This window comes from Peromyscus maniculatus, chromosome 8 (assembly GCF_049852395.1).
Source record: "Peromyscus maniculatus bairdii isolate BWxNUB_F1_BW_parent chromosome 8, HU_Pman_BW_mat_3.1, whole genome shotgun sequence".
Taxonomy (NCBI): Eukaryota; Metazoa; Chordata; class Mammalia; order Rodentia; family Cricetidae; genus Peromyscus; species Peromyscus maniculatus.
This window is the reverse complement of record NC_134859.1, coordinates 2,107,950-2,123,816: the sequence shown is the minus strand read 5'-3', so window position 1 is coordinate 2,123,816 and position 15,867 is coordinate 2,107,950. Positions and strand designations below refer to the sequence as shown.

The window sequence follows — 15,867 nt, the reverse complement described above, 5'->3', positions numbered from 1 at the left end:
GGGCCAGTGGCTTCTCTGGCGGGAATATGAGACATCCCCCCAGGAAGAGAGGGCAGGAAAAAGGGGAGGGGAGAAGACTGAGCTGGGGATGGCTGATACCTGGGGCCTGCCTCACACACACTGCCCTCCCTCTCCCTTCCCCCTGCAGTTGCTTAATGCGAGTTTAGTGAGTAGACTCTAAGTTGTTCCCTTACCTGAAATCCTTGGAACTAGAAGTATTTCAGGTTCTGTGATCTTTTCATGTATGTGATAAGATGTGTTAGTGAGGGATCCAGTCCTGAACATGTGGTAGGTAGAAGGCGACAAGTGGGCGTGTGTGTGGGTTCCTTCAGCACGGGCCTGGACATGAATCTTCCCCTGTGCTGTTGTTGCATTGACCAGCCAAACACTTGGCACTTCATAACGTTTTCAGTTTCAGATTTTTCATATCAGAAATGTGTGAGGGAAACTGCTTTTTACCCATAGTGTGCAGCACCAGACACACCACAGAACACTGTTCTCTAGAAGGGAAGCTCTCCAACCCTGTACCTCTGCACAAGGGGCCTTCTTTTTGAATTACAGGTTTTCCCTCCTTATAAAATCTTGCTGGTCTGCAGGTGGGTAGCTGGGAAGTATTTATGTCTCTCCCCCACCCCCAGTTCTGACCACTATAAGCAGAACCCTCTAAGGTGGTGTTTTTTAAAGGTGTGCTGTTTTCTCAGCGTGTATATGGTTCTGAGAGTGGGTGTCATTGCCAATCCTGGTGGAAAATGCTTCTCGGTTTAACAGGAGCTGGTTATGGAGCAGTCACAAAGCGGCTGTCGGCCTCTCACCCCTAAGTACCGGGGAGATCAGGTGACCTACCAGGAGCCACATCAGTAGACTGCAGTGGACTGATGACCCAAGGGACTAAGAAGCCAGTTAGACCGGGCATCATAGAACTGAGCCAGAGAAAGCCTAGGCCAGAGAAACAATGGCCTACATCTTTCCATGCCTTGGACATTGGCAGTGTACAGTGTCAGTAAGCCTGACACTGAGCTAGACAGAATCTCAGAGTGAACAGTGTCCTCCAAGTCTGGCTGTGGGTGCTCAGCGTCTGTGTACCCAGGGTAGCCCGGCACAGGCATGTCTAGAAATGGGTTTTTACAGGCTGGTGCCTCTGGTCCCGCTGAAGGGCTTTAGCATGGTGTGTAGATAACACCCTTCCCTTTGTTATCTTCTAGAACAGTGGCATTTCCCTGAAGCTGCTAGCCATACAGTTTTGTTACTCAGTCTCTTAGCCTATGGAAATGCACCATGAGATTGTTTTTGTTATGTATTGTGGGGGGTGTGTATGTGTATATGTTGAAAAGCTATTTCAGATGTAGTATTACAACAACAGTTATTATACAACCTCTTCTTAGTCACAGTTCACAGAGCCTCCTTTCTGTTCTCTAGACCTTCAGCTACTGAGTCTCCAACAGTGAAGCTACGTATTGAGCATGTAGTCCATGCGAATGCAGTGAGAAAGGGGTCACATTGCGCAGGTGTATGGGAGAGCCCAGAGGTTCAAAAGGCCCGGAGCCTTAGGACTCTGTGGCAGTACTACACACTCTAGGTAGCATGAGGCTCATGCATTTGTAGAGATGTCTACGAAAAACAACTGGGGGATGAAGTTGTCTGCTGGGAGAAGGTGGCAGCAAAGATAGGTTAATGAAGAGGAGGGGCAGATGTGAGAGATGTTGAGGAGACAGGTCCGAGATGTGGCACCATCAGGTCTGGGCCAGCACCTCCCTGTGGTTCTTTTATTGTTATAAAAATATCCTTTATCTTATTTTTCTCTGATCAAAATAATTGTCACCAAACCACAAATGAACACCTAGAGCTGAAGTATCCTTATTAGATCATTGGTTTTCCTGTGTCAAGGTCCCCAAGGTCACTCTCCAGTCAGTGATCTGCTTAGAAGGACTCACAATTAAGTTTGTCACAGAGAAAGGACACAGGTGAGACTCAGCAGGGAAAAGCCACCAAGTGAAGTTAAGGAAACAAGCAGGAAGGTGCCGTCTGGAATCGTGGAGGGGCACTCGGCTCTACCACTGTGTCTCAGCACGTGCAGACATGGCAGCAGGGACACTCGTCCAGCCTTGACGTCCACAGTTTTCGTTGAGGCTCAGTCCCATAGACACCGCACCCATGTGACTGGCATTCCTCTCTCCAGCTGCAGCCTGCCAGAGCAGCATCAGGCATTCACCACCAGTCACAGGTAGCACTTGTACCTGTGACCCAAGGCCTCAGGCACAGCAACAATCTCGCCAAGCACTGTTCCACAGGCTCAGTGCTCATCTCCAGGACCTAGCCATGGCCCAGCTTTGAGCATGCAGACCTTTCTTGGAACTTTGCCAAGCTTTAGCAACTGGACCCTGCTCAGTTAATGCTTCTCCCACACCTTGTCTCCAAGGAGCTGATAGGCTATGAGATTATAGTCCCCTAGGGGATGGGCTTTGTGCTCCAGACTTGGATCTTGCAGCTGCTGCCTCTTGCCTGGTTCATCAAGGGGCCTAATTGATAAAAGAGTTCTTGGAGTCAATAGTGGCAATGTGTTGTGCACCACCATGCCTCTCCTGGCCTGTACAAATGATTCTGTTCATCAGGGATGGGGGCATCGTCAGGGTAGAGGATCTGTGTAGCATGTATGTGTCCTGAGTTAATTCCCAGCCCACGAGAAAATACACATCCATCTTAATGGCATTTCACCTAAAACTTAGCATCACTTTTTTTCCAAACTCAGTATAAATAGTCTTCTACTTTGCACAGCAGTTAAGTGGTTACACTCTTCAGCATCTTAGGACTCTGACTTTCCCAGAAGATTGAGGAATTTGAGTGGTGTTTGTTTTTAAAAAATGCAAAGCAGCATTTGGGGTCCATTGCTAGCAGGGCATTTGCACTTCACCTGAACCAGGAGAAAATTTACTGTGACAGGAGGAGAACAGACTCTTGCCAAGACCTCCATGGGGATGTAAGAACAAAAGCTGGGCTGCTGTTTAAAATGACCAGGGAGGAATGAATCAGGCAGACTGGCAGCGAGCAAGGACTGCTTAGCTGGCTTAGAGTTAAGTAGACTCAGTTGCTGGAGAGTAAGGGCAAGATGTTGGACGGGTCAGCGGTTCACAGTGAAGGGTCAAGATCACTTGACTTTGCCGAAGAGGGCTTGCCTAGACACCATCCAGAGATTCCTCGACTCTTCCTTCCCACATTACATCTTTATTAGAGCTATTCACGTATCACTGAAAATCCCAGCACTCCAGGCCAGCCTGGGCTACATAGTAAGAAAAATGTTGTTGAAAATATTAAAGCAACAATAGAAGACGTCAGCACCTGAGGGAAAAGTGGAACGAGGTGTAGAATTTTAACTCTCTGACACAGGGCTGCTAGAGTAGTTGTGCTGAGTGATGCCGGTAAGAGACAGGTGCTTGTGATTACAGTAAATGTCTGTTAATTTGCACCTGCTCAGCAAGACTTGCTTTCTTATGGTTACCAGTTCCTTTCTGGGGTGTAAATTTTCTCAGAAGTGGAAACAGTGCCAACTCCCTTTGAAAGCAGACCTTTAGCTTCTTAGTGTGACCTTGGATAACTGGCAACTAATCCTACTACATTCCATGCATCCTGTAGTCAGCCTTTTCAAGTAGACTATTGGCATTATCCCCATTTTACAGATAAAAAAAAAAGACTGAGGCAAGGAGCCACTGAGTTATTCCAGGTCACACTGCCAATAAGAACTAGATCTCTGTCTGCCTACATATAGTAGATTCATCAGGAAGCTGGGGTGCACCCCCTCCCCCACCATATGACCTGTAGCTTAACATGTGAAAGTGGTAGAAATAAAAAGGATCTGCTAATGTTTTGGCCGTCCTCTTGGGTCCATTGGGTGTGGCCAGAAGATGCTGCTGGGCAAAGGTTTATGTCACAGAACCCTTGACCTGGCCTACAGGACAGTGAGGAGAACAGCCAAGCCCTTGTCCATCCCCACATGCTGGACTAGCAACAGCTCTGTACGCGTGGGTTGTTCCACACCATGTAGGGTTCCAAATTATACTTTGTGGCACACATGTGCCCGCATAGATCACATACACTCTGTTCTTCGTAGTGTTTAAGTGGAGTCCTGCTCTATTTCATCTCTGGGAAGTGAGTGCTGTTCTGACCTGGTGCAGACACATCCGTTTTAGCAGCTCCTTCTGTCTTCCCCGGCCCCAGTCTCTGCTGAAGCTGTCACTTCCGAGGGTTTGCTCATGGTTGCTTTACTTCCTCAGCTCTGCTGCAAGCCTCGAGAGAAAAGGTTCAGGTGTGCATGTTCTGTCACATCAGGCATATATCAGACAGTTAGGACATACAGTCTCATGAGTTAACTGCCACATGCCCAGTGGTTTCAAAGATAGAGGACCTCCAGCTCAGTATGGTGAGTTGGGGGCTTACTTGACATAATGATGTCTGTCAAGTCTTGGCAGGTGACACAGTCCTCCTTACCCCTGTATGTGAGATACTGGGTTACTCCGAAGACTGGAAGGATTATATGGTCATCTTTATTACATTTGTTTACGTGTTTTCATGCGTGCCTGTGCCTGCATCCATACATATGTGCATGTGCACTGTGTGGAGTCAGAGGACAACTTGCAGGAATCAGTTCTCTTCCACCAAAGTGGGTTCTGGAGCTTGAACTTGGATAGTCAGGCCTAGTGGCAAGCACCTTTACCCACTGAGCTGTCTTGACAGCCCTGTGATCATTTTTATGTCCTGAACTCCTAACACAGAACAGGGAGCACTCCATAATGCTTTTAAGCAAACCCACAAGAAGTGGCTGCTGTTCCCATCTCTTTCCCCAGATGTTGGTTATCTGTTCCGGTCCCTGACAGAAATTTTATTCTTATATTGACATTGATTCTCCTTTGAAACTGATGGTGTTGATGGGGCCTCCCCCCGGAGGTCTCCAGTCAGAGTCATACGGGTCTGTTTTCATTCTCTTAATCATTGAATGAACCCTCCCTACATATGACCCTGAAAAATATCTGACCTTAAATGATTTGTTTCTCAATATTGATAATGCCTTAGCCTTGCAGCAGGCTCAGGCAAAACTCAGTCACAAGGTAGAAACCAAAAGAGCTTCTTACTTGAATTCCAGAGGGTGAGAAAGGGAAGCCCAGCCAAGTGACTTCCTGCTCAATTCTTCCCATTCATTTCTAATGTATTTCTTGCATTCACTTTTATGATTACAGTCAGTGCCATAGACAATCCTCCTGCCTCAGCCTTCTGAGTGCTAGGATTACAGGGGTGCACCTCTGGTGCCTGCATGTAGATCACCTTAGAAATTAGACTTTTCTAAAGATTCATCTGTAGCTGGAAGTTTTTTTGTGTCCTGCCCAGTCCTGCAGCTGCTCAGACCCAAGTAAACATACAGAGGCTTATATCAATTATGAATTGCATGGCCATGGCCTATGGCTCAATTTTCTTGCTAGCTATAACTAAACTTAGCCCATTTCTATTCATCTGTATGTTGCCACGTGTTCCATGGCTTTACCTGTGTGCCATTACATGCTGTTCCTTGAAAGATGGGATGGTGTCTCCTCTGCCTCTCCTTTCTTCTTCCTGTCTCTCTCCTGGATTTCTTGCCTGGCTATATCCTGACTTGCCATAGGCCAGAGCAGCTCCTTTATTAACCAGTCATAGCAGCACATATTCATAGCATACAGAAAGACATCCCACAGCATTCATTGAGAATGTTGAGATTAGTCAAGTGATGCTTATGATATTTGTTCCCCCAGGGAAAAGGCTAGCATGGTTGTCCCCGAAGAACGAGAAGGCAGAGATGAAACCAACCTGGACTTAGCAAGAGGCACAGTGTCCACAGATGCTCCCACTGACACTCGAAAAGCTGGTAAGTCATGCCCTGGCCTAGTGCCACTTTTGCCCCTAGAGGAAGCTGTGAAGCCCCGGAACTGCATAGCTGAGTTTTTCTAGATAAACTCTTAAAAACACAGGCTAGGGAGCTTGCTCACCTGTGAGGAGCGCTTGACTGTTCTTGCAGAGAACTTGAGTTCTGTTCCCAGCACCCATGTCAGGCATCTCACACTGCCTGGAAGGTCAGCACCGGCCTGGGGCCTCTCTGTGGTGTATAGAAACTCATGCAGGCACACACACTCAAATAAATAAAAATAACAAATGTAAAGAAAAGGAAGTGATTGGGGAAGATTCCAGATGAATTCTACCAGTGAACCCAGGGAAGCCAGAAGACTCACGCAGTAGCTGAAGGGAGCTTTCCCTAACTTCCTCTGCCTGTCCTCTCAGGGTCACACATTGCTAGGACTTCTCCCTGCTCTGAAGTATTTTCTACTTCTTGCTATCTCTCTGGTCCCAGATGCTTGGCATGTCACCAAGGCCTGCTGGATTCTAAGTGTACCTTTATTCACAAGAACTTCATTTCCCATAGCAGCTGCTCTCAGCCAAGCCACATGAGAGGGTTAAAGCTGATCTAGCCTCTGGTGCGGTCAGATGCATTCGCGTCCAGTGGACTTCAGGTGAATAGCTTTCATGCCCAAGCCTTCCCTGTGACACTCTGCCTGCCACAGGCTCAGAAACAATGGAGCCAGCTGCCTGTGGACAGAAACCCTGAGCCAAAGTAAATTCTTCCTCCCTTCCACTGTTCTGCCAGGTGTTTGTCGGGGGCCGGGAGAGAGGCTGGGGAAATGGCTCAGAGGTAAGTTAGAAGTTCTTGCATAATGACCTGGCAGTCTGAGTCCGTGTCCCGGCCTACTAGGCAACAGGAGAGAAGAAGCCCCTATTGAGAATTGTTCTCTGATCTCCACACATGTGCTGTGCACTTGTGGCCTGCTGACTTCAAACATAAAACTCTGCTTCTGTGGGTGGGAGCATCTGATGGAGAAGGACCTTGGATTGCACACCCCGGGAAGTACTGCTTCAGAACATCTGTGCCTTTTTTTTTTTTTTTTTTAAGGCAGATTCTTAACTCTGCCTACCTTGGTGACCTTTTGGGAAGAACTACATCCCATAAGACAGGGTGAAGGAGGGAGGTCAAGCCATAGGTACCTACCGCACATCAAGCGCTTCCTAGAGGTCTGCCGTTTGGAAGCCTCTGTCTGGGTTTCCTATTGCTGCTGTAAAACATTACACAAATATGGTGTCTTGAAACACACATTGCCCTCCTTACAGGTCTGCAGGCTAGACAGAATTCCAGCTGGATGTCATTGAGCTAGCATCAGGGTGTTCACAGGGCTGTTTTCTTCCTAGTGGTTCACAGAAGAGCCCTTTCCTTGTGTGTCCCAGTGCCTTAGAGATGACCTGCATTCTTGGCTCATGGCCCCTCCCTGTACCTACAAAACCACACTGCTGTCTTCTCTGACCCTAGCGCCTCCCCCTTCCTCTCCTGTGTGCCTCTGGGTTTACCCAGGTCCTTAGTTCTCCAGTGAACACCTGATGAAGCAGCTTAAGGGGAGGATGGACTGGGCTCCTGCTCTGCAGAGGTATCCATCCACACTCGGCCATCTTCGTTGTTCCCAGGCCACCATGGTGGAAGGGTGTGCGCCTGGAAGCTGTTCATCTATGGCAGCAAACACAGAAAAACCAGAGGGTACGTGCAAGACACCCCGCAGTGGCATGTCCCGGTGGTCTGCTGCCTCTGATTAGGGCATCTTTCCCAGCAGTCCATTCGGCTCTGACTTCATCTGTACACCAGTCCCCGATGAAGTCAGAGCCCTCGGAGCAAGACTGCAGGGCAAGCCTTGATTACACATTGAGCCTCTAGGGACACTTATAATCCAAATCATAGCATCAAGTGGCCCAGGGTGACCCAGCCTCAGAACACTTACCTGAACCCCATTCACAAAGCCCTCCTACCATGCTAGGTAACCCCATGAGCAGTGACGAGGGTGCAGGCACTTGGGGGGGCATAACTCTGCCTATAAAAGCCTGTAACACTTAGAAGTGCCCTTGAAGAGGAGGAGATGCTTCAGTGGGTAGGAATGCTTGCTGTTCAAGTATAAAGACCTGAGTTCAAATTCCCAGCACTGGTGTTAAAAGCTGAGGATGGCCAGATGACTGAACGGCCGCTGCTGAGTTATGCAAGGGCAGGAAGAGCCCTGGGGTTGCTGACTACTGGCCCAGCTCCGGGTTCAGTGACAGACTCTGCCTGGAGAGAATACGATGGAAGAAAAGGACAGATTGGACGCTCATCACCTTCCTCTGACCTCCACATAGGGATTCAACATAGCTACACACACGCACATGCACACGCACGCACATATGCCACACGTACACACTCATGCACACATACCACACATACCCAAAAAAAGTCCGTAAAGCAGCAGTGTTATCACCTCTGGAGGTTGTGGAAGTGAAGTTTTGGAGTCTTTAATCTCACACCTGTTGAATTCAGAATCTAGCCACGGCCCCAGGTTTGCACCTCAGTGTGTAAGAGGCTGTTCCAAGCCTCTTGCCTTTGCCCGTCTCTAGACCCAGAGGTGATGACCGCAGCTCAGCAGGCCGGTTAGCCCTACTGTGCATAAGACCTGGAGATAGAAGACCAGTACAGATGTGGTCAGTGGAACCCGAACAGAGGTTTTTGTGTGCCACTGTAAGTCATGAACTGCCAGCCCAGTCTAGCTTTCCTATTGGTTCCATTTAATTTGGGGAAAACTACCTCTGTTTTCTCTAAAAATGCTATTTTTTTTAGAAAGTGTTACAACCATCCATGCGAGTTTAACAACAGAAAGGATTTAAATCTATCCGAGTTCATCTCTGAGTACTCTTCCCTGTGACATGACCTAAATAACCCTTTTCATAGGTGGCCAGGAGCGTAATGGCACACAGCCCAGTATTGTGGTGGACATGCGTGAGTTTCGGAGTGAGCTGCCGTCCCTGATCCATCGGAGGGGCATCGACATCGAGCCCGTGACGCTGGAGGTGGGCGATTACATCCTGACACCCGAGCTGTGCGTGGAACGCAAAAGCGTGAGCGACCTCATTGGGTCGCTGCACAGCGGCCGCCTGTACAGCCAGTGCCTAGCCATGTCACGCTACTACCGGCGGCCGGTGCTGCTCATCGAGTTTGATGCGGCCAAGCCCTTCTCCCTGGTGCCGCGCGGTGCCTTCTTCCAGGATATGAGCAGCAGCGATGTGAGCTCCAAGCTCACACTCCTCACCCTGCACTTCCCGCGCCTGCGGCTGCTCTGGTGCCCCTCGCCTCATGCCACAGCCGAGCTGTTCGAGGAGCTGAAGCAGAACAAGCCTCAGCCCGATGCGGCCACGGCCATGGCCATCACTGCAGACTCGGAAACGCTGCCCGAGTCAGACAAGTATAACCCCGGGCCCCAAGACTTCGTGCTAAAGATGCCTGGGATCAACGCCAAGAACTGTCGCTCCCTGATGAATCAAGTGAAGAACATCGCAGAGTTGGTCTCCCTGTCCCAGGAGCGGCTCACAAGCATCCTGGGGCATGCCGGAAACGCCAAGCAGCTGCACGACTTCCTCCACACTGCCTATGCAGATGTGGTGTCTGGAGGCAGAGTGAGAAAGTGACCGCGTTCAGATAGCTGATCATTAATCACTGCATAGCAGTTCATTCTTCCCCAGGGCTTTTGGGACGGGCACTCTATCTATCCCCGACGATTTCCCACGGAGCTCTGGGCTGAGATGTGTCCTTACCTCCCCCTGCTGGTTCTCGCCCCTCAGTGCCCGGTCTATGCTAGGCTTGCCCTGTTCCATTTTAAATCAAGCGTGGCGGGATTATGCCGCGTGAAGCAAGCAGAGCTGATGTTTGCTGCTCAAGCTAGTAAAAAAAAACTCCATCGTGTTCCTAGCACTGTCTACACAGGGTATGGCAGAACTGAGACAGCGCTGCTGTTCCTAACATTCTCTCCAGCCATGTTCAGCTTCTTCACCTCCCACTCACAGGGACAAGCCAGCCCACTAGTCTCCTGGTCATCACATATATGTACATGTACTATGACTTGGTTGTTTAAACCAGTGCTTTGGCAAAAATTGTTTGTTGACAAGATTTGATGAGGTCATGAAGGACTCCCCAGAATTCTTGGTTTTCTCAATGTTTGACCTTCAAATTCCTACTCTAAGCCCAAATCACATCAGAAGTCTTCAGACCTCCTCCCACCCCACGTGTCACTGACGTCATCCACACGTCAGTGACGCCAGCGTCATCCCAGAAGCGCACCATCTCTGCCGTGCCCACGCTCCTGTGCTGACGGCCTCTCCTGCCTGAAGGAGGCCTAGACGAGATCAGAGGAGGTCCAGGTGCTTTCTAGATGTGGGTTTTTCTCCTTCACATTAAACAATTGTAGATAAATGGAAGATAAGTGCAGAGAATGCATAAGAATTCAAAAGAAATACATAGATGTTTAAGACCCACAAACCAATCTAAATGGTTGCTTTAGATTGGCCTTTCTGTGCTAACACGGGATTCACCGCATCTTCATGCTGTTTGCAGACTGATACTTGAGTGCTAGCCGTCGGGTGTTACGAGCAGTACGTTTTCTACCTCAAGAGCTGATGCCAACATGAATTCTAGCCTTGCCACGTGACTTCCTCAGTGTCAGCTGCCAAACTGATCAAAAGTGGACCTTGTAGCAAAAATACTGTCTTCTCTGACTTTAAAAAAAGCACTTTGAGCTGAGCTCTCCTGTTGACATCATGATTTATTGGTACTTAAGAGTACCGTTATCCCTCAGTGTCCATGGGCAGTTGCTTTCAGGATCCTCTGATGGTGCAAAGTCTGGGTGCTGCTGTCCTTCTTATAACCTCTGCCTCCTGTGAACTTGAGACCACCTCTAGGTGGCTTACAGCAACTGATACAGGTGTGTAAGGGGCTGTCCCCCTGTGCTGTCCTAGGGGTAGCGGTAAGAGTCTGCATGTTTAGTAGAGATGCATTTGTTTCCTGTATTTCCAATCCTTGGTTGGTTAAATTGGAGGATGTAGAGGACAGCTCAGGAGGATCTGTCGTCCTGTCCAGGGCCCTGAATGAACTGAGAGCGTCAAGACCCAGTTGATTATTGGGGGCTTCTGTTATGTGGTGTGGAAAATAGGGAGGAGATTAGAAAGTAAGCTTAAGGTGGAAAAGGAATCTGAGCTACTTGCTTCATCCCAGGGATAAAAATGTATTTGCCTTCTGGACGAGGACAGAACTGTCTGGTGATGCCGAGTGTTCGCTGTGGCTCCCACCTCCTTGACATGGGTGGATCATTTCACTTCTGCTTCTGGTGCACAGTCTCTTCTCTGTGTAATTCCACCCCCTTTTCTGTTGTTTGTTCCATAAAACAAAAATCATAACATAGCACATGCTATGATGGGTCTTTCATTCAGAATTAAATTTTCAAAGCCATCATTTTAAACCTAGTGCAACAGTGTTTAACACACTGACTTCCAGGTCCGTCAGCTCCCCATGTCAGCTGTTCACTGTGGCTCGTGTGGGATAAGCAGCCACACAGTCTGCAGCAGGCTTGAACGTGACTGAGGGTGTCCACTGTCTTGGGTGAAGACACCACTTTTCCTGATTGTCTCATCTGTCTCCAGGTGTGGAACCCTTCCAGTACGTCCATCGGTTGTTTGGTTTTCTCGGGGTTTGTTTGTTTTGTTTGTTTGTTTGTTTGTTTAACTTTTTTTTAGAATCTTTGCTAAAAGAACAGGAAGCTGCAAAGAGAAAGTCTGTTGTTTCCCAACAGCGTTTTGCTGCCTTTGAATTTCTTGTTGTTCAAAATCATAGATACCCAGTTTACTGATGAGCTCCTGAGTAGCTCTTAAAAGACCTTCAAAAGCTAGGTCAGCATCATGGTTACAAGCTGTTTATATAAAGCCTTGTACCTAAAAATTACAAGGAATTACCCTTGGGTTTACTTGCTTAAATCCTAGCACCTTTCTTGGTGTTTTCTTAAAATAATATGAGCAGATATCCTACTTAATAGTAGCCATCAAGCAAATCGTGGTGGCACACAGCCCTAATCCCAGCTCTGGGGAAGAAGAGGCAGGTGGATCTCAAAAAACAAAAAGTGGCGACCGTCAATACTGTCCTCAAGTAGTGGCTGTCCCTTTGGTGGATGATCACCAGACTGTAGGCCTGCAGATGTCTGAGTGCTTTATGGTGCAATCCTAGTTCACAGGGAACTGGAAATGATCTCATCCAGCCCCATCGGGTCTGGGAAGTGTTGAGGTGCAGGGACCAGGCGGAGGAAGGAGGCTCAACTCTGGCCTTTCCTTTTGTTTTCCCAGCAGAATTTGATTTCATGTTGCCTTGGAGAACATCTCAAGAGAGGGGTGTGTGTGTGTGTGTGTGTGTGTGTGTGTGTGTGTGTGTGTGTGTGTGTTCATTCAGCATCTTCCTCAGCTTTGTGGGCAAAAAAAGGTTTTCATTATATAGAATCGATGGTTAAAGTGGGTTTGCTCTGGATTGCTGCTTCTGTCTGGCGCCTAGGAATCCACACTCGAGGTCGTCAACACACCATCCTCAGTTGTTCCTTCTGTGCATGCTGCCACATCTTATGAAAGGAGGTGGAGAAGAAAAGCTCTTGTCCTTTGGAAATACCAATTTGTTGAAAACAATAAGTGTGTGGCATCTGGGGCATCCAAACAAAGAGTCATCTCCTGTACTTTTATTCCTTTTAACTCAAAAGTTAGAAGTGGGATTTATGATTTCTTGAACAAGTTTAATTATAGATTGAATTGGGTCACCAGTATGGTGTCCCGGGCGCTGCCTCTGCTTTGACGGTCCTTGCACAGCCCTTTCTAAAGTATGAAGACTAGCTCTCTTTTGATGCTTTACCCTTTGAATAAAGACTGGCAAACTGCTGAACCTTTTCTTTCCAAGACTGCTGTGCCCCTGTGGATCGGCCATTCCTGCCTTACCCCATTTAACCCCAGCACAAAGCCATGAAGTGCCAGTGTGTAAGCCTCCCTTGTGGTGAGGAAGCTAAGACCAGGGAGCTTGAGCAGTCCCCCCAGTGTCATCCAGTAGGTATTCATAAAACCATGATTTGAAGCCCACACAGTCTGACTTCAGAGCTATAACAAAGCATGGGCATGGGAAGGCACCTGGGAAAGGGGCTGTTTTGGGGGGATGAGTGTGTGTGTCCAATTTCATGCCTGTAGCTCCACATGCACTAAAGGAAAAGCAAACAGGCTTGACTCCTAGTCGAGATCAAGCACAGTTCTGGTAGAGGGCCGAAGAATGCGCCGGGCCCCTTGTGCACAGCTGCCTGTCGTCGACTCTGACTTGTGCACAGCTGCCCTGTCGGCTCTGACTTGTGCACAGCTGCCTGTCGTCGACTCTGACTTGTGCACAGCTGCCTGTCGTCGGCTCTGACTTGTGCACAGCTGTCCTGTCGGCTCTGACTTGTGCACAGCTGCCCTGTCGACTCTGACTTGTGCACAGCTGCCTGTCGTCCACTCTGACTTGTGCACAGCTGCCCTGTCGACTCTGACTTGTGCACAGCTGCCTGTCGTCGACTCTGACTTGTGCACAGCTGCCCTGTCGTCAACTCTGACTTGTGCACAGCTGCATGTCGTCGGCTCTGACTTGTGCACAGCTGCCTGTCGTCCACTCTGACTTGTGCACAGCTGCCCTGTCGACTCTGACTTGTGCACAGCTGCCTGTCGTCAACTCTGACTTGTGCACAACTGCCCTGTCGGCTCTGACTTGTGCACAGCTGCCTGTCGACTCTGACTTGTGCACAGCTGTCTGTCGTCCACTCTGCCTCTAGGCCTGGGCACCTTCTGCTGGCTGATTAGGAAGGCTGTTTGCAGCTCTGTTTACAAAAAAAAAAAATAGAGATTGTTGGGCTGGAAAGATGGGTTAGTAGTAGTTAAGAGCACTGGCTGCTCTTCCAAAGGACCTGGGTTCAATTCCCAGCACCCACATGGCCGCTCACAACCATCTGTAACTCTAGTTCCGGAGGATCCAATATCCTCTTGTAGACATAACAGGCACCAATATAGACATAACACCAATGCACATAAAATAAAAATAAATAATTTTTTTAAACTAGAAATTTTTGTAGATGTGGTGATGCTTGCCTGTAATCCCAACACCAGCACCTGGGGACTGAGGCAGGAGGATGGTGGAATTCAAGGCCAGCCTAGGTTGCATGGCCCATGATGTCTGGGTGTGGGTCTCTGCATCTGTTCCCACCTGCTGCTTCTCTAATGATGACTGTGCAAGGCAATGATCTGGGAGTATAGCAGAATGTCATTAAGAATCATTTCATTGATTTTTATTTATGTATTTATTTATTCACCAGTCATGTTTGGTTCTACCCTAGGTCTCTGGACTATCCAGGTCTGGAAAGATAGCTTCAGTAAGTGAGAGCATTTGCTGCCCCAGTAAGAGGACCTGAGTTCAAATCCCCAGCTCTCAATTAGCAGCTGGGCATAGCTCCATGTGCTTGTAACCTCAGTGTTGGTGGCTGAAAACAGCTTGTCTGAAACTGAATTTCAGGTCCAGTGAGGCCCTGTCTCAAAAATAGTATGGAGCACAGCAGGGTAGGACGCCCTCTGTGTCCTCCCCCAGCTTCTGCATGCATGGACATGGACATGTGTGTGTACATTCAAAATTATTTCATGAAAAAAGTCTCTACCTTATTTGTTTTCCTTTCTATGAATTGTGGTTTTAATTTTTGAAAACTACTTTTTGATCGTATTACAGCATTAGCTCTCATGACTCCCAGGGATAAAGCCTGCTTCCGGCATCATACATCCAGCAGTTACACCTCATTAAAAAAAGAGAGGATGTGGGCTGGAGAGATGGCTCAGCAGTTAAGAGCACTGCTGCTCTTCCAGAGGACGTGGGTTCAATCCCCAGCACTAACATGTTGGCTCATAGCCATCTGTAACTCCTGTTCCAGAGGATCTGGCACCCTGTTCCACACCAGGCACACATGTAGTGCACAGATATACATGCAGGCAAATCACCCAGACACATAAACTTAACAAAAAAAAATGTACTTTTTAAAAAGAGGATGCATGTACATATGCTGAATACACACATATATATATAAACTGAATTGTTAATAAATATGTAATTATATATTTTATATTTATGTAGATGTTTTTATAATACATAATATAAATAAAATTTTACATAAATAAGTTTACTTATATAATATGTAAAATGCATGTATGTTAATATAAATAAAATAAGTATATAAATATATAATATATATACAAAATATACATAATTTTAGAACAAATGTACAAAATAAAAAACATTGTAATGTTTTAGTTAGCATACAAATCTCATTACAGCACTGCTATACATATATATCATGGTACTTTGTTTGTATTCATACCACACCTGTCTTTCCTCCCTCTGGGTTTTCTTCCCTCCCCCAGATAACCCCCTTCTGTTTTCAGGGTGTGACCATCAGTATTCTAGAAGTATAATTTGGTACTAAGATGTTAATATATTTAAAACTACAAGTTAATGCTTATTTTTAAAGATGTGTGTGTGTGTGTACATGAGTGTAGTACCCAAGGTCAGAAAATGGCCTCAGATCCCCCAGGACACTTGTCAGATCCCCCTGGACACAAGTTCTGGACACTTGTCAGCTGCCTGACGTGGGTGCTGGAAACCAGACTCAGGTTGGGAAAACAATGCCTGCTGTCAATCGCTGGCCCTCTCTGCAGCCCCAGGGATGCCAGTTTTAAGAGCTGTAGTTTGTTTTAAAATCCAGTGCAGTGCTTACTCAGTGCCATGTGCAGGGGACCTCTGTCTCACTCTCTTTGCAAGCACTCAGCTTTGACAGAGGTCCTTTTCTGTGAAGCCATGTTAAAGAGACAGACTTGTAGGAGACAAGGATCTAGTTCTACTAGAGAACACAGCTCACTGAGGACTGGAGGCTAAACAAA

At 47.6% G+C, this 15,867-nt stretch overlaps 1 protein-coding gene across 1 annotated transcript in view; it reads left to right on the top strand.

Moving 5' to 3' along the window:
- Ercc4 (ERCC excision repair 4, endonuclease catalytic subunit) overlaps positions 1 to 12,817 on the top strand; it is a 33,188-nt gene extending 20,371 nt beyond the window's left edge. The window contains exons 10-11 of the mRNA XM_006983890.4: positions 5,772 to 5,884; positions 8,807 to 12,817. Of these exons, the coding sequence (XP_006983952.2) occupies positions 5,772 to 5,884; positions 8,807 to 9,540 (847 nt within the window). The 3' untranslated portion in view covers positions 9,541 to 12,817. The remainder of the gene's footprint in view (positions 1 to 5,771; positions 5,885 to 8,806) is intronic.
- The last annotated feature ends 3,050 nt before the right edge of the window (positions 12,818 to 15,867 follow it).